At 33.3% G+C, this 19,365-nt stretch overlaps 1 protein-coding gene across 5 annotated transcripts in view; it reads left to right on the top strand.

Annotated features, from left to right (window-relative positions):
• The window catches only part of ARHGAP5 (Rho GTPase activating protein 5), an 81,618-nt gene extending 62,460 nt beyond the window's left edge, over window positions 1-19,158 (top strand). For 4 of the 5 annotated variants that reach the window (XM_086709968.1, XM_086709970.1, XM_086709967.1 and 1 more), the window contains exons 4-7: window positions 6,073-6,150; window positions 8,836-8,967; window positions 9,689-9,794; window positions 14,095-19,158. In XM_086709968.1, the coding sequence (XP_086566094.1) occupies window positions 6,073-6,150; window positions 8,836-8,967; window positions 9,689-9,794; window positions 14,095-14,422 (644 nt within the window). In that variant the 3' untranslated portion in view covers window positions 14,423-19,158. Of the gene's footprint in view, window positions 1-3,810; window positions 3,839-6,072; window positions 6,151-8,835; window positions 8,968-9,688; window positions 9,795-14,094 lie in introns of those variants that run through there. The other variant, XR_015252449.1, reaches the window with a different exon arrangement.
• The last annotated feature ends 207 nt before the right edge of the window (window positions 19,159-19,365 follow it).

Below are 19,365 nucleotides of genomic sequence, written 5' to 3'. Positions count from 1 at the left end.
ATTCTTGGTTGATAGTTACTTTCGGGACTTTATATCATCTTACTGCCTTCTGGCCTCTGGTTTCTGAAGAGAAATAAGCGTTAATCTTAATGTGGATTCCTAGGATATGGTTAAGTTTCTCTTGTTTTTTTTAGTGTACCTCTTTTTGAGTTCATCCTGCTTGCAATTTGTTGACATTCTTGGATGTATGCATTTGTGGGTTGTTGGGTTTTTTTTTTTTTCCATATTTAGTTTTAGCCATTATTGCTTTAAATATTTTCCTTTCCATTTAGGAAAGCCCTTGCACATGTGTTGGTAAACTTGATGGTGTCCCAGAAATGTCTTAGGCTCTGTTCATTTTTATTCATTCTTTTCTCTTTTTGCTCCCAGACTGGATAATCTCAGTTAACCAGTCTTTAAGTTCACTGGTTATTTCTTCTGCTTGCTAAAATCTGCTCTTAAACCTTGCCAGTGAAGTTTTCATTTTTGTTACTCTACTTTTCAGTTCCAGAATCTCTTTAGTTCTTACTATAATTTCTTTGTATTTATTGATACTCACTTTATTGTCATCCCTCTGGTTCCTTTCACTTCTTTGTTCATGCATTTTTTTAAAGAGTTGATTTAAAGTCTTTGTGTAGTACAAAGACTGGGTTTCCTCACAGACAGTTTGTTCATTTCTTTTTGTTCCTTGAGCATACCATATTGTTTCTGAGCATACCAGTTTTGTTTCTTTCTATGCCTTTTAATATGTTGTTGAAAATAAGGGGTTTTGAATTTTGTGTTATCTCTGGATATCAGATTCCCCTCCCTTACCAGGGTTTTTGTTGCTGTTTATTGGCTATGTTTGCTTGTTTGGAGACTTTCCTAAACTACTATTTTAAAGTCTGTATTCTTTGTCATTTGTGGCCACTGAAGTCTGTATTCCATTAGCTTAGTGGTTAGCTAGTGTTTTGACAGTTTGTTTAAATGCCTGAAGTCATTGGGAAAAAAATTCTTTCCAAGTCTTTGCACATTGTGTTCGCTTACTCTTTTAACACTTACCCAGGCCATTTATAACTCTGCTTGAGCCTTCACTTCCAGCTTGAGCAGAGCTTGTGGTTAGCCAGAGGTGAAAGTTTCTGATCTTTTCAGGCATTTTCTGAGGATGTATCTGGCTTTCGGCATGCATGTGGGCTTCTTGATTCCCCCCATATACGTAGACGCTTTTAAACTCCGTAATCCCCCACTGTCTCCTTTTGCCAGCATCTTCCATGATAGGCTTTCCCTCCCATCGCTGATCCTGTTGTTCCTGTCTCCACATTGCTGCAGCCAGTACTTGTGCCTTTACATGCCAGTGAAGCCACCTCAGCCCTGGGAACACTTCAAGTTGAGTGAAACATGTAAAAAGCCCTTGTGTTGTTCCATCTAGGAGACTGGTCAAAACCCGTCACCATATTTCCTTAAGAATAAGATCTGTATTGCTTCCTCTGGCACTTGTAACCTTTGCCCAGAGTGCAGGCTGCCATCATCATGGTTGTTGCTAATCTGAAGTATAAGGGTATGGTGGGTGGATAATTAAAAGCTGCTTTCTTCACCAAGCCTTCTAATGGTTGTGATTTTTTTTTTCTTTTACTAGATTTCATCCTTTTGCAAAAATTGATACACTTTTTGACAGCTCATTAGTTGCTTTTTTGAGGGAAACAAGCCCTGAAATTCCCATTTCCATCTCTTTACTGATGCCATTTCCACATGGACGCATTTGTCTAATTTATGTGTTATTTACACATTTTACTTTTTCTCTTACACACTGTAATCTGTTTTGTGACTTAGTATTATTTCATCCTGAAGGTACAGAAACAGGCTTTGAAACTCTTATTCCATTTTCTTCATTAGCATCTCAGATAGAGCTTGGACCATTTTAGAACTTCAGGTACCAATAAGTTTGTACAGCACAAGGGTTAGTTACTTTTCTAATAAAAGAAAAAAAAAGGGATTTGGCTTAAAGTTATTTTCAATTTCTACATTTTTATATATAGTTTCAGAATATTGGAATATATTTCTAATGCCTTTATTTATTGCTTGGAGACCCATGACAGATACCTTGGGTGATTTTAAGTCCAAGTAAAACTTTGATAATTCACGTCTTGATAATTCAGTTGGGGATGTTTTTTCATTTTTTTTTTTTACATCATTTAATTATTAGTAAATGGAAGACAAGATTTTTAGTGTAGATGATTAAGTACCTTAAAATTTTCACTAAACAAGTAATACTAAATGCTTATCTCTGTTAGGAATTGTCAACCTCAGTTAATGACATTTGGAGCTATTTAATCCTTCATGAGAGGAGCAGTCCAGGATATAATTTAATTTAGGTGTATTGCATTTAGTGATCATGTCTTTTTCAGCCCATTTATTTAATTTTTTAGATGTTTTTATTTATTTTTGAGAGCGAGAACACATGAGCACGAGTGGGGGAGGTGCAGAGAGGGAGACGCAGAATCTGAAGCAGCTTCAGGCTCTGAGCTGTCAGCACAGAGTCCAGTGTGGAGCTTGAACTCGTGAATGGTACGTTCATGACCTGAGCCTAAGTCAGAGGCTTAACTGACTGAGCCACCCAGGCTACCCTTTTTCAGCTCCTTTAATTAAAAAGAATTTTTGAGATTATCTTCAGACTTTTAGCCACTAGTTTTAGACTTCATTGATTTTTTTAAATCTAATTTCTCCTGTGTTTATTGGTTGACATTTCACTATATAAATGAACTACTCGTCTCCCTCAATTTGAATATCATGTTTCCTCATTATTAGATTTGAATTATGCATTTTTGTTAGAAATAACATCCAGGTTGTTGTATCTTTTTAAGTATGTCATAACCTGTTGAGACAGTGTATCAATTTGTCCCAATAATTTTGATTATTTGTTGGTGTCTGCCATATTTCTTCATTGAAATTAAAACTTTAATTTAGTAACTTTTTATTTATTTATATTGGTATGAGTTCATGTGTTCTTGTATTCGATGAGTTATAATGCATTAATGTTACTCAGATCATCCTAGCTTAGACTCCTTCATGAATTCTATGTCCTTTGAAGATACATCTCTATAATTCTTTAAGTACTTCCTCAACTTTCTGGCACAAGATGTACCAGGCATGGCTTATACTTTCCCTAATTCATCCTTGGAATCCACCTTTTCTCCAAACTCTCTGGTTTGTTTTGGTAGAGAATGGTATTTAGAAACCAATATTGGGGCTACTTCTGGACCATCTCAGCAAAAAAAGCTAAGAAAGCTAAGAAATATATGTATGTATATATCTATACTTATTTCTGTAGCAGTTTGTTAAAAACCATGAATTTATGTTGTTACCTTCAATTTTAATCTAACACCATACAGTACATTTAATTCTAGTTCCCCTTTTGTTATTAATTCCCTTCTTGAACAGTGGGAATCCATGCTCCTTTTATTCTTCACATATTTACTCATTTGCTCAAGTCTGAAATATGCAAAAAGTATACATACTACTCTAGATTTGAAACCTGCTAAGTAGAGTTCAATAATTTATCACAATTTTTCAAAATTTTTTAAGGTCCAATTACATAGAGTGAAGTTCACCAAACTTAAGGGTACACTTAGATTGACATGTGACAAACTCATTCCCCTGTTTAATGCACACACCTGTCAAGATACAGAACATTTTCATGACCCTTTATGTCTCTTTCCAATTGCTTTTCCAAACCACCCAAGGTAACTCATCTAACTTCCCCCAGCCCCCACTTATAGATATGTATTACCTTTTTTAGAACTTGATATAAATGGAATCACATAAATAAATTCTTTTGTGTCTGGTTTCTTTCAGTAATCACAGGTGAATTCATGTTGGCTATGTCAGTAAAACCTTGTAACATTTAAATAACATTAGGGGCGCCTGGGTGGCACAGTCGGTTTTAAGTGTCTGACTTTGGCTCAGGTCATGATTTAACAGTTCCTGAGTTTGAGCTCCATGTCACCTGCTGTGCCAACAGCTTGGAGCCTGCTTCTGATTCTTTGTCTCCCTCTCTCTGCCCTTCCCCTGCTCACCCTCTGTCTCTTTATCAAAAATAAATAATAAACATTAAAAATTTTTCAATATAGCAACATTAGCCCATGAAACTTTGTCAGATTGGATTTTTGCTTCCTTTTATATGTTCATGAATTTCTGAATATTAACATTTTCCTCCCAGCATGAGATATACTTCATTCTTCTTTCATATTGTTATGTATTCTTTGTAAAGACTAAAATAATGCTAATAACTAGGTAAGAAATTAGAAGGAATTAAAAATACATTGTCCCATGGAAGCTGTGACATTGGTCAAGGAATAAGTTTGAGATAATCTACTTTTTCATTGATTTGGTTTGTTTTTATTTTTTTGTAACTCCTGTGATCAGAAGAGTATATAATGCCTTACGAAACTGAGTCTTTTTTAGAAGTGCTTTAAGAAACTTCCTGTTGAGCACAGACAATAGGTATAGACTTTTGGCCAGTGACATAAATGTTAGGTCTTTTTTTATTGTCCATAATTCCCTGAGGCCTTTCTTTTTTCATTCTTTTTCCCCCCCTCCTTTTCCAGTATAAATTTCTTTATGTTGTTTAGTCTCTGTAATTTCTATTGATTTATTTTCAAGGTCACTCGTTCACTGCTCTGTCGTCTCCATTCTATTTCTTTTCCTTAGTTCTAAAGTTTCTAGGTCTTACTATATTTCTGATTTTTTATGAAACTTTCAATTTTTTCGTGTGTTTATAATTGTTCATTGAAATATTTTATGATAGCTGCTTTAAAATCCTTGACAGATAATTCCACAGCTGGCACCTTTGTATTGGTATCTGTTAATTATCTTTTCTCCTTCATGTTGGAGATTTTCTTGGTTTGTGGTATGATGAATAATTTTAGCTTTATTATTGTATCCGGGTCATTTTGGATATTATGCTATGAGACTTTGGATCTTCTATTTTAGTGAACCTCTTCTGACTGCACCAGCAGTTGGGGATGAAAGCCCTGATGCCCTACTTGGTCTCCATAGGCCTCTACTGACACTACCATGGTGGGGAGGGTAATTTCCATCTTACCTCTAGATTCTGGTCTCTATTCACCCCTATTGACACCCCAGGAAGAGGAAGGGGGGGTGTATGCCATTTTTACCGCTGGGTAGAAGAAGTGGAATTCTGATCTCCCTACTGGGTTACCACTTGTGTGTGAGGAGTGGGTTTCATGGTCTTCGGCTAGAGGAAGGCAGTTCTAATAAAAAAAATGTTTTGTTTTTGCTTTCTTTTTTTTTTTTTTTTTTTTTTAATTTTTTTTTTTTTTCAACGATTATTTATTTTTGGGACAGAGAGAGACAGAGCATGAACGGGGGAGGGGCAGAGAGAGAGAGGGAGACACAGAATCGGAAACAGGCTCCAGGCTCTGAGCCATCAGCCCAGAGCCCGACGCGGGGCTCGAACTCCCGGACCGCGAGATTGTGACCTGGCTGAAGTCGGACGCTTAACCGACTGCGCCACCCAGGCGCCCCTGTTTTTGCTTTCTAAGGCTACACCTTTCACAGTCCTTCCACTTGAGAGAGCAAGCTTTTCTTATGGTTGGTTTTCTGTTATTTTTTCTTTCTCTTTTTTTGCCTGTGCTATGTGATATTTCTGGGTTGAAGCTTCTCTGTTGTCCAGTCCAGTATGTATGAGGCAAAAAGAAACCCCAGAGAACTCACTATCATTTTGTTCTGCAAATTCCAGTGTCATTAGACAGTCTGTCTTCTCTCCACCATTCAGAATCTTGATGTTTGCTTTTTATATATTGTGCTCAGGAATTTTAGCTATAATTAGTGGAAGAAATAGGAAGAAACATGTTTTTTCATTTTGCATGGAACTGGATGTCCAAAATGATTTAAGAGAAAAAGTGGTCCATTAAGAATTTCAAAACAAATGCCCCAAAATTTTTAATTCTTAATAGTATTTTACCACCATATTTTTCTAAGTTACTAAGATGTGTTTAAGGTTGAGTGTATTCTGTTGTATATATGTATGTATGTATGTATGTATGTATGTATGTATGTATGTATAAAAGCTTATATATTTCTTTATTCTTATAGGATTATGTACTGAAGGACTTTACCGTGTTAGTGGGAACAAAACTGATCAAGACAATATTCAAAAGCAGTTTGATCAAGGTGAGGTATATAAAATACAATCATTTTTAAATTATTTTCCTTACTGAAATTTCATGGTGGGAAGACTGATTTTTATAAGGAAGTGGGATTTTGGGGAGGAAAGAGTCTTGAAGCAGGATTTTAAATGTGTGATAGAATATTTATCACAGTCAAGAATAGGAGAGCTATAAATCTGTTACCAGAATTAGAAAAGCAATCAATTGGACAAATCAGCATCTTTCTAAGTCAGAAATAATACTTATTTAAAGGTGCAGTTTAATTTTTTTTCCATGCTTTAGGGCCAGCTAACCATTAGGAATTAAAAAAAAAGAAATCAAAGTTTTAAATGTAAAAAAACTATAAGCACTATGGAGAAAAATGAGTGAATATTTTATAATCTTGGAGTATCAAGGCCTAAACTTGATATGAAATGTAGAAATCCTAAACAGGATGATAACCTGGACTGCTATCTCTGTGTGAGATATTGGATAAAACATAAACAAAACCGGGAGACAAACTATAAACTTGAGGGAGGTGTGGAATAATCTTGGATGGAATAAGCAGTTCACATCAGAAGAAAGAGACCAAAGAGTATATGAAAATATGCTCTGTCTGTATGATTTGTAGATACAAACACTAAAATAAAAAGAGTTGATTTTGATTTATTATCAGAGTGAAAAGATTGTTGACAGAGTGTAGAGAAGCAGGTATGTTGTACACTGTTGGTTGTGGATACCTTTTGAGAGGTAGTTCATGTATAACTATTAAAATTCAGATACTTTGCTCCAGAAATTCCACTTATAAATGTTTATGTTACAGAAGTCTTTGTATAAGCTTACCAAGATATACTTGAAAGAGCATTTATAGCAGTGTTGTCTCAGATTTTTTTTAAAAAGAGGAGGGGACCTATCCACGTTCTTTATAAGTGGAATACTAGATTCCTGTGTAAAATAGTGTAGATTTATGTGTGTTAAAATGGTAAAATGTCAGTTGTTGAGTGGTGTGAAAGCTTTGGAAGTATTTTCTATATATAGGACTTCGTTTTAAATTTGTGCAATTTCACTTACAGTAATTAAGGAATAGGTTATAGTCAATACTATGGCCTCTTGAATTATACTTCATGGTTTTGTTTTCTCGTTCTGTCACTTACTGTGCCTAGGGCAATTAATTTTTCTAAACCCTAACTTTTTCATATCTAGACTAGGAGTGATAAGAGGAACTGGGATGAATAATGAGATAATGAAGAGTTTTCTGTGCCACACACCATATCAAATATTCATCGGAGAGCTCTTGTTATAGAAAATGTAGCCTAAGAAAATAAGCTTTAGTATATAATAGTGTTTATCATAGCATCTTTAATGTTTTTAAATAAAATCTAAATGTTCAGTAATAAAATATTATGTAAATTGTTAAATCTTGGGGAATATTTTGTGGTCATTATAACCGTTTAGGGCAAAAGGTTATTAATGGGTTAAGGATGTATGAATTCTTAGTACTGTTCTTGCAAATTTTCAATTATGTTACAATTAAATGTTACCTGGTACACACAGGAAAGGTTTTAAACGTTTGCTTGTGAAATTTTAATCATCTTAGATAATGCCTTGAAAACAAAATCCAGTATAAAAATGTATTTATGATTTTTCTAGTTTTTTTTTTTAATGAATAAAAAGTGATGAAAGGAAACATGCCCAAATAAATAAAATGTAAATAGTGATTGTTTCTAGGTGATGGGGGTAATTTTTTTCTTGTTGTTGATCTGTGTTTTTACATTTTCTGTCATAAATATCAAAATTTGATATCATAAATAATCAAAATTATAAAAAGAAAAAATAATTCTTTTAATAGCAAATTAACCTTGTGATACACCTTTAGTATATTCCAGTCTTGTTTTTTAAGTCAGAACTTCACTGAAAAGGGTTGAAATGAAACTATTCCATACAAAAAAATCAAGTGTAAGCTAGAAGGTGTAAACTCACTTGATTTCAGCAAGTAGAAGTAGAAGGTTTAAACTAAAATTTATATGCTTAATTCCTATCTTTTGTCTTTCTGTTTTTTTATGGCCTTTTTAAAAGTTTGGTTTGAAAGAGAGAGAGTGGGGAAGGGGCAGAGAGAAAGGGAATCCTGGTAACCCAATTGACTGAGCCACCTAGGTGCCCCTGTAAAATAGCTTATGTAAACAAAATATTTTAAAAGGTAGGTATTAGTGAATGCTAATGCTCTATAACATACTAATAAGCCTAACAGCCTTTTACATTTGCTGTAGTAGAAGATGCTTCCTGCTTGGTTCTCTCTTCCCTTATGTAGGCAAACTTATTAAAACAGAGTAGGAGGGGCTCCTGAGCATCTCAGTTGGTTGAACATCTGACTCTTGATTTTGGTTCAGGTCATGTCACAGTTCATGAGATGGAGCCCTCATCAGGCTGCACTAGTAGTGCAGAGTCTGTTTGGGATTCTCTTCCCCACTTCTTTCTCTCTCTCTCTCTCTCTGCCCCTGCCCCATGTGCTCTCTATCTCTCTCTAAAAAATAAATAAACTTAAAAAAAAAAAAACACATTTGGGGAGGGGTGAATCAGCCTGTAAAGAAACACGGCTGAGGAGAAGACTCTAATACATTTCGATCTATAAGTACCTATATTTAGCTTACCTCTCTTATAATTAATTAAAATTTTATTATATAAATTATAAATTTAAATTTTTGTCTTGTAGATCATAATATCAGTCTCGTATCAATGGAAGTAACAGTAAATGCTGTAGCTGGAGCTCTTAAAGCTTTCTTTGCAGATCTGCCAGACCCGTTAATTCCATATTCTCTTCATCCAGAGCTATTGGAAGCAGCAAGTAAGTTGTAAGCCTCCTTTTTTGGAGAGAGATGATGATGGTAGGTTTAATGTACTGATTGCTTTGTGTTAAAATCATCCATGCACTAGAATGTGTAGCTAATAAAAATTCAGCTTATAAGACTCTTTCTTAAAGGTTATTTTCCTGCAAGTAAACAAAATCAGAATCCGGGGGAGTGATCCCCAGAAATATTTAGTTGTAGCTGGTCTCTCAGGTGACTCAGTGCTTCTAGCAATTTGAAGATCATTGTACTAGAAATTTGTGATTTGTATTTTTATTTCAGACTTAGAGGTTGTGTAAGAAAATTAAATGAACTCTTCATGTGAATGTATCTCTAACATATTTCAGTAAAATATTAACCTTTGTATGGTGTGTACCCATGTGTATTTAAGTTTTTTAAAGTCATATTAACTTTGGCCTCATATCTTAAGTCATTTTTTGCAAAAGTAAGGTAGGAAAGTAGGTGCTTATTCAGTATAACCATTTCAAATTTTATCATCTCTGAGTCAGTTTGACCTTGTGATTAGCTTTACATGCAAAAAGGCTATTGTAATAAATAATGTATTTAGCAGGTTTCTTAGAACATTTTGTTTTTGTTTACTTATTCTCATATGCTTCAAACAGATTCTTCATTGTCTTTTACAGTAAGCAAAGCAGGAAGCTTTATCAAATATTTTTAAATATGTGTTTCAACAAATTCCTTCCTACTTTGATTTTACAGAAATCCCAGATAAAACAGAACGTCTTCATGCATTGAAAGAAATTGTTAAGAAATTTCATCCTGTAAACTATGATGTATTCAGATATGTAATAACACATCTAAACAGGTATTTTTATTTTTTGTTTATGCAGTTGCACTGTAAATTTTAAACTTCAGTTTTAAATTGGGTTAATAATAAGATAGAGAAAAGGAGACAAACTAATTTTAAATATAGTTGAATTTTGGGTCTTCTCTGAATTTTTAAAATAGACTTTTCACAACTTGTTTAAAGAAAGGTATATGATGGGGCGCCTGGGTGGCTCAGTCGGTTGGGCGTCCGACTTCAGCTCGGGTCACGATCTCACAGACCGTGAGTTTGAGCGCCGTGTCGCGCTCTGGGCTGATGGCTCAGAGCCTGGGGCCTGCTTCTGGTTCTGTGTCTCCCTCTCTCTCTGCCCCTCCCCCGTTCATGCTCTGTCTCTCTCTGTCTCAAAAATAAATAAACGTTAAAAAAAAAAATTAAAAAAAAAAAGAAAGGTATATGATTGTGACTCTTTTAGTACACGTAATGATTATATAAATAGTATAGTAAGTATATTATATAAGTAGTAAGAATATTGCTATTATTCAACAGTTCTCTTCTATAGACTTAGAATTTTAGGTATGAAATGACTCTTAACCAAATGAACCTATTTGAAGTTGGAAAAATTGAGGTTTAAAGAGGGAAATTAGATACTCAGTGTCACATAATTAATAAGTGACACATCTTATGAGTAAGACCCCAAGTCTCTTAGAGGTTTCACTTCATTTTTGTATGACACTCTGTTGCTTTTGTATATCTTGCTTGTTTTGTTCGGGTATAGCCCACAAAGTGAAATTTTATCAGAAACTTAAATTCATATTACCGTCCATCCTGTTAACCTGAAATGCAGGACATTAATCCTGCACTAAAATCTTAAATATGTTAAACTTCAAGCATATCCTTTTTTGTAAAGTGATAACTCTCTTCACAATACCATTTATTAAGTGAAAGGCAGTATTGTGTCATAGCTTAAAGCTCAGACTGTTGAGTCAGAGAGGCTCAGATGTGAAACATTTTTATTAGTTATGTGACCTTAGGCATATTACTTAACCTTGCTTAAGTCTTCATTTTCTCAACTATAAAAATGAGAAATATAACACCTCACAAAGTTGTTCTTAGGACTAAATAGAATTACTAGTATTTGTGCTAAGTTTTTCAAAAGTCTGCTCCTTATAATTTCTATTGACACTAATGAAGTTTTTTTTATTTTAACTTATAACATCAATATTGAAACCCAAGTACATTTCAGTTTTGTATCTCTTAAATGTTTAAAGTTTTATTGTTGCAGTCAGTGTAGTATAAAATTATATTAAGGTTTCTAGTAACTATTCTCTGAAGTCTCCCTCCTTGAGAAAATACCAGCATACTAGTATTGTCATAAAATTAGTGGAGTATCATCTTTTGAAAATTATCATACAAATGGTTCTTGAAATGATAACAGATGTGTACATGGTACTGTTAGAGACCTTACCCAATATAGAGTGTAAAGATGGTTTGTGAACATATTATTGTTTGGCCATTTTAAAGTGCTGAAGTAAGAATTGGTGCTTTATTTAAAAAAAAAATTTTTTTTTAGTGTTTATTTACTTTTTGAGAGACAGAGTGTGAGCAGGGGAGGGGCAGAGAGAGAGGAAGACACAGAATCCAAAGCAGGTTCCAGGCTCCAAGCTGTCAGCACAGAACCTGATGTGGGGCTTGAACTCATGAACCCTGAGATCATGACCTGAGCCATAGTCAGACGCTTAACCAACTGAGACACCCAGGCACCCCAGAATTGCACTTTATTTAAAAGAATAGGGAAAAAAGACCAAGGGGAAAAGCATGGTCAGAGAAGCATAGTACTAGTCCACTAGCAATATTATTTTAGACAGTACCATGTTTGGCTTCAGTAATACAACCATACAGCAGCAGAAGCATACATGATGTGTTGAGGAATGGCAGAGGACTTTGTGATTCCAGTAGAGAGAAGGAAGAACAGAGTAAGAGGTAATTACGGTCAGAAAGGGAAGAGAGACAGTGTGAGATTATATAGGACAGTACTTCTCAGAGTGTAATATGTCTAACTTTAATCTTTAAAATGTTTTACTGACAAGGAAGTTGCTTATGAGTGTATGTCACTAAGCACACTGTTGACTTCGAACTGACGTTTGTGAGGAGGTGAGGAATGAGACTTTCTTAATGAAAATAGCATTGCATGCCTGTCACTCTGAGTGGTAGGGGGACCACTGGAGAGTAAAGCAGAGAAATAATATCATCAGACTTAAATTTTAAAAGGATTGGTCAACCAGACTGTAATGGGAACTCTGTGTGCTAAGTATTCTGAAGAGTGCTAGGGACCTAGAAAGTGAATAAAGCAGTCACTCATTAAGTTCTAGTATAAGAAATGAATGATAAATAAATATATAATAGATGATTGGCAAATTGCAGAAATGAATCCATGGAGTTACTCTTTTGTTATATTCTCTTTCAGCCTCCATATTCAGTCAGTTCCTGTGTTGAATCACTTTTTTCTCCTCTAATTATTTTTCCTATTCCTGTGCCACTGCTTTAGTTTAGCCATTATCATTTCTCATTTAGGTAACTCTAGTTTCATTGTAATTAAGCTCTCTTCATGCCAGTTTTCCTCTTGATCCTCCTGTGATCCTGATCTAAGAATGATCTTTCTATAAAGATGTTTTTTAATTGAATAACATCCTATATCCTAAAGAAAAAAATGTTCAACATTAAGTGGTCTAGTTCTAACTTACTCAGTTATGCCTTCTTTCCATTTCCTCTAAGTACACAACACAGCAAGTAGCTGGATTAATAGCATTTAATCAGAGGTATCAATTTGTGCCTGTCATTACATCTTAATAGGACTGCCTCAGTTCTCAAAATGTAGTCCTCAAACCAGCAGTAGCAGCATCACCCCAGAACTTGTTAGGAATGCAAATTATCAGGTCCCACCCCAGACATAATTATCAGTCTCTGTTTTAACAAGCCCTCTAGGAGGTTCTGATACACACTGAAGTTGAGAACCACTGTTTTGACTGAATTACCTTCCCTTCCTACCATTTTACCAATTGCCCATCACTCTTAACTCAAACATCAGACATTACCTCTTCAAGGAAGCCTTTCCTAGGCACCCTCATCTCTTACTTGGTACCTTTCTTTTGTAGACCTGATGCCCATGCTGTAATGTCTTTCAACTTTATAGGTGTTTTTGTTTTTTGCCTTTCGTTTTTTGTTCGGTTTTCTTTTTTCAGAATCTACACTTGTCTACTGCATAGAAACACCTGAATGGACCCACTATAGTTAGTTAACTTTATTCTGAATATTCTAACTTTGTCTCTTAACAAATAGTAATAACTTTTACCATAGAACACATATTTTTAGGGCATATTACTTTACCTCAGATGAACAATTCCTGTGGTTGGGGGAAGGGGTTTCTTTGGTTTATATTTAAAATATTTTGATGTGCAAATTTAATTACGAGATTTTCCCACTACCTTCCATCCTGGATTATTTCTTTATGTATGGAAGAGCATCAGATAAAAATACTAAGATTCTTCCCCAATTTAATAATTTTGATTTATAATTTAAGATTTTTCTCTTAGGTTTCTTATTACAATGGTAGAAGTGCTTGCTCACATATTTAAAGAGCTATATGTAAATCTGTTAATACAGTGTATAATCATTTATAAATTCTTAAGTAAATTCTTAAGTGATAAATTCTTATTAAAATTCTAACTAAGAATTTTAAGGTGGAATGTGTTTCTGTGAACTGTTGTCTTTCAAATTAAATTTGTAGCAAGGTACAATATATTTAATGATGGAAAAGATTCTTTTTTGCAATATTAGAAACTAAGTTTTTTGAAAGTTGAAAAGTATGTTGGTTGGAGGATATGATAGAGTAATTTTTCTAAAGTTTGATTTTTCCAAGGATCAGCGAGCTGACAATACCACGGTTTGTCTTTTCATCTCTCATAATAGTCAAGGAATTTGGATATGCAGTTAGAATTTTTGGTCTCTGTTGCCAGAAACTCATTAAAATTTGTCACGTGTCCTCCTTACTCTGAGAAAAAGGTTTTTTTTTTCACACACATTAAGGAGGTTTCTATACATAAATTATAAAACCCCTGGTACCACGTTTTTTAAAGACTATCTGATTTTTCACAAGGAATGGATTTGCTGTCTCCTGTTACTAGAATGTAGTTGAAAATCTTAGAATGCACAAGAAGAAAGATGGTTTAAATTTGAAGTTAAGATAAAAAATTTTTAAAACTAAATCATCTGAGATCTCTGATACTTAAATTGCCATGAATTTTGATTGGTTTCTAATTGTTTTTTCCTATCATAATTTCAGGGTTAGCCAGCAAAACAAAATCAACCTAATGACAGCAGACAACTTATCCATCTGTTTTTGGCCAACCTTGATGAGACCCGATTTTGAAAATCGAGAGTTTCTGTCTACTACTAAGATCCATCAGTCTGTTGTTGAAACATTCATTCAGCAGTGTCAGTTTTTCTTTTATAATGGAGAAATTGTGGAAACTGTGAACACTGTGGCTCCTCCACCACCTTCAAACCCAGGACAGTTGGTGGAACCAATGGTACCGCTTCAGTTGCCACCACCTTTGCAACCTCAGCTGATTCAACCACAGTTACAGACAGATCCTCTTGGTATTATATAAGTACGAATTGATTGCAGACAGCCTGAATTTGGACAAAAAGCAAATCTAGGCATGCATGTTTCAGGGTTCAGTAGTATACTTGATTTTTCTTACAGGTAATTCACAGTCAAAATGATGAGACATTTTCTCTTTGAACTATATGGTATAATTCCTTAGTCATTTACATTACAAATCTAACATGTGATAAGCATGACTGGAGAGGTTTAATTTTTATAAACAAAAATAGCTATAAAATACAAAGCTGCTGTTGCATGCAACCTTATTGCAATCAGTATATCATTCCTGTGGCATTTTGTCACATTATATTGTGAATAAAATTTTTCTATAGAAATTAAATGATTTAAAAACTCACATATATGAAACATTTAATGCTTTTCAGCCTGCTTTATGGCTGATTTTGTTATTTGATGTGCTGATTTGGGCAACTTAATTTACATTTTAGCAGTCTGTGTAGATAACTAAAAGCCCAGTTAAGTATTTTATAATTTCAGGCTACTTATGCCATGCTTGGGATGTTGTTTGAAAGAAAGAAAAATACACTTATCATATTTCTGCACCTTCATCTTTACTTCTAAATAAACCTGTGGATGATTTGATGAGGGGTAAATGAACATATTTCTTGTACACGCATACCAAGGATATACTTGTGGCTAAAGTGAGTTGATAATATTGTGCAAAGGATAGTTGTCACCAACTCATTTCTTTATGGTCCATAATGAAATAAACATCTTGTATACTGTTAATTCTGTAAACAGATGCATGTTCAAAAGATCTATGATGGTCTTGTAATCTTAATCTAATATATTTTAGATATTTTAATTTTTTCCCTCTTGGGAAATACATTTAGTATAGTGTAGAAAATACTTCATGACATTTTCATATAAGGTTATATAACTTTTCGTACATAAACATGAAATTTGTTGTAGAAAATTCTTTAAACCAAACATTTTAATCTAGGACTTCAATTTAATCTGTTCCTTGAATCTATTTTTATGTGGCCCTTAAAAACATATCCAAAAATCCATTGCTAATATAGCAATAAAAATACTTTGGGTACTGACAGCCTCTTTGGAGTGTGTATATATAAAGTTGCAAACTTGTATTCATATTCTTTTCTGTGATATGTTGTACTAAAATCCAAAATGCTTTTGCACCATTTTTAAAACATTTTTTTCTTTTGATGTTGGTACCAGATTTGCTGTAAATGATTGCTGCTTTGGGGGTTAAACATTATGTTAGTAAAGATCCAACCAGAACACTAAATTATGGATAAAAATTTCAGAACTGGTGGCATAAATTTTTTTAGGCTTTATTCAAAATTTGTTTATTACCAAACCATGCCATTTTTTTCTGGAAAGGAAAAAAAAATGGTTTGTTTTTCCTTGTTAGGTTATCTTTTCCTGTAGGAAAGAGGAAATTCTTTGGTCCGTGTTGTAATCCTCATTCATAATACAATTTTAAGGTTGTCTTATGTGTATTATAGTAAATAGATGATTTTGAGATTGGAGGCTCCTAAGAGTTTGATTTGCTCCATTTTTCCCTAAAATAAATACCGTCTTTCCCAACTGTTATGTCCTAGGTATTGTACTTCTAATTTTAACTTCAGAATCAAGATGTCAACATCAACCAGGCTGCTGTTGAAGTACATGTATATTATAAATTATCTTATTTGTGTTATACTCTTACATGTTATTATCTTTTCTAAGAAAACAAAGTCCCTATTATTCCTATTGCAAAGCACACAGGAATTAAGAAAGTACAGTAATTTTTAAAAAGAAAAATCCGGTAAATGTAGTATTCTTAACTTGTTCTATATTACTTAATAACCTATTGTCTATATAGCTTTAATTTATAGCTGTCAGTTTAACATTGGCATGTCTGGCAAAGAAAATTAAACTTTAAGAGTTTTATAAACTGTTTCTAGGTTGCTAAAGAATTTATTTTTCTACTATATATGGTATAGACAAAGCTCAAAACTATGTACAGGAAAAAAGCCTGACTATTTCTTTTGGAAGTAGGCTGAAAAGAGAATTTTCAGAACTGTTCTTGTCTTCAGTTCATTTGGTCATGACTTTGCTATTGTAATATGTGAATCCCAGTTTATTTAAGCTATTCTCTTTTATACTTTGTTAATTTAACTTTCATGTACATTAAGTACCATTTTTGTTATTAAAACTAGCATTTATCATTTTCCACATTAACTACCTTACACCTTCCCCAAAACTTATCTCCACTTTTCTGTGCATTCTATAATTGATTGAAAAGCTTCGTAGTGGGTCATTTAAAATTCTACATTTGGTTCAATTAACCTATAGGTTTCAGTTAATTGAAAATTAAAGTACAGTTTAAAGCTCAGTCTGTTACACTGAATTGATTGCGTTTGTTTTTGCCAAGGGTTTAGATATGTTTTTAAATATTAGAAAAATAATTCTAAGAACAGAATAATATAATTAAACTTTGCTTTGGTAAGTTACTGGAAGGTCTCACTGTTTAGGGACATATTATATATGAGACTTAAAGGATGAAAAGGATATTAGATAGTCTCATAATTATGGGTAAACATTAAGGCATTATATTTTACAATTTTAAATAAAATTCCATCTACACACATGTTGCCATTGTTTCATTTAAGCTTCAGTGCTTGTAGTTACTACAATATTGTACTTAACAGTGGTTAGGTTAGCAATATAAAGATGCATAGTGGTACTCCTTTTCAAATTTTTAATAGATTTATTGGAAGTCAAATTTTATTCAACAGACACTAGGATATACAATTAATTTTAGAACAAAATTCCAGGCATAATGTATTTCCATTTGAAATGGTATTTGTTTAGTGCTTTTTCCCCCCTAACATTGACGATGTAAATACTGTGTAGGTAACCACAATCTAACTTAGCCAAAAAGCAGCTTTTATTTTCCATACTGTGTGTAAATAATGTAGACCCTTTTTTTTTTTTTTTAGGTACTGGAATTTAATTTCTAATATCTCTTAGATATAAACAAAAGGGAACAATTGGAATAAGATTTAGGCCTTAGCTTCCATGGTGATTTTTAGTTTTTTATACGGTAATAATTGTGATGCTATTTGTCAACTGGATATAAATATATATATAATTTTAAAAAGTCAAAAGTGCTTTGTTTCTTTGTTTATAATTAATGTAATTTTGTGCTTCACCCACAGGATGCTGCAGTAAATTAAATATCAGTGAAGCTTCTTCTGTATAAAGAATGCTCTGAATAAAACATTAAGAAGCTGTGTAATTTTAAGTTATAGTTGCCTCTAATTTTACCATTTCATTGGTAAAATCTATTTTCTTTTTTGTGTAAAATAGGAAAATAAAAATAAATTTTTCAATATGATGAAAGTTTTAGTAGGGAGGTATATTACTAAGCTTTTATACTATACCATGAGAGGAGATCCAAAATTCATTTTGGATGTACACATACTGGTGAAAATTCAGTTTTTAAATGTTCAGGAAAAGATTGATTGCACAGATTTCTGATTCCACTGTTACCTGGACCTGAATTTTGAGCTGTGGCTAGACGTTCTTTTGAGCCACTGGAAATATTTTGAAGCCTATTTTAGTTTATTAGCAGACTGCTAACATTGAAAAATATACTTTTGTTTTCTCTTAATTGGTTTATGAATATTAAGCCAAACTTTATGGATGTATGTTCTCATATTCTGTGGATCTGATGAAGTCTGACTTTAATTTTTGTTTTTCTTGAAATTGATAATTTTAATTAATTACCTTCTTAGGCTGAACAATTTCTGATTTGTTTCAACAGTTATGGGTTTTATTTACTTTTTTATTGTATTTGAATTCTTGACGTTCTCAGCAGCCTTTTCAGTTTCTCAAATGTCTGAAAATAAAATTTTCTAAGATTTAATAGGGGAAGGAACCACTCTTCAAAATGGATTTCTTATGGTAACATCGGTGTGTAGTTGAGAAAACTGTACAAGCATTAATATCTCATACCCAATATCCAATCATTAGATATCCAAGTACTGTGATCTCTTTACATTAGTTAAAATCTAATTAACAAACTTTGGGGATATTTACTATTAAGTTGAACCTTGTCATCATCCTATAAGCATGATTTCCATCCCCACCCCCAATATTAGTTTTATCTCTGTGGGTGTGGGGGCAGGTAAGTGGGGGGATCCACAGATGTCATATCAGTTAAATCTTAAAGTGTTTAATATTAGTATTTCATAGAAATTTTTCAGGCAATAGAAATGATTTTGGAAGGCTAATGGTAGTCAAAGTTTTAAGATTTCAATCATTACTGTTTAATATATAAAATTTATAAACCCTAAAATTAATACAGTGCTAGCAATTTTGGTTGTCATTTTACAAGTAGTGCTAAGATCTACAGTAAACACACTGAGTAGTTGTCACAGAATTTGTAGTTTAGAAACACTTGTTTAATTCCCACAGTGCTGATTTTCTATTCAATTTTATTCGCCTCGTGTAAAAATTATGAACATTTTAATAATGGCTCTTCTGTTCTAAAAGTTTGCCTCATTTTTAGTTAAGATTCTCTTAGTGTTGTGACCTATTTTTTCAAAATTATTTTGTATTATATTTTATTCCAATACAAGTGATGTGGGCTTTAACAATTGACCTGTTTACTCATTGCTTCACTAGTTCATACAAGTTAGTTGTAATTATGTGTCTCCACTCCCCAGATCATTTTCTTGTGACCTTAATAAACTAAATGTTTTGTCCTAATCATTTAATATGTTTTAGGTACTTGTAGTTCTTAAAAGATCTTACCATTTTAAACGTGGAGCTCTTATTTTCTTTCCCTTCTCTTCAGATTCTGGTATTTCATTTTATCCAAATAATTGTCTTTGTAGGGGTTAGTGAAGCCACTTTATATGTAATACCCTAAAATTACAAGTAAAATTAGAAGCAATCCACACTATCCCTTCTGTT

The sequence above is a fragment of the Puma concolor genome, chromosome B3 (assembly GCF_028749965.1).
Source record: "Puma concolor isolate L17-30 chromosome B3, mPumCon1.1.hap2, whole genome shotgun sequence".
Lineage (NCBI taxonomy): Eukaryota > Metazoa > Chordata > Mammalia > Carnivora > Felidae > Puma > Puma concolor.
This window is presented reverse-complemented; position numbering and strand designations above follow the sequence as displayed.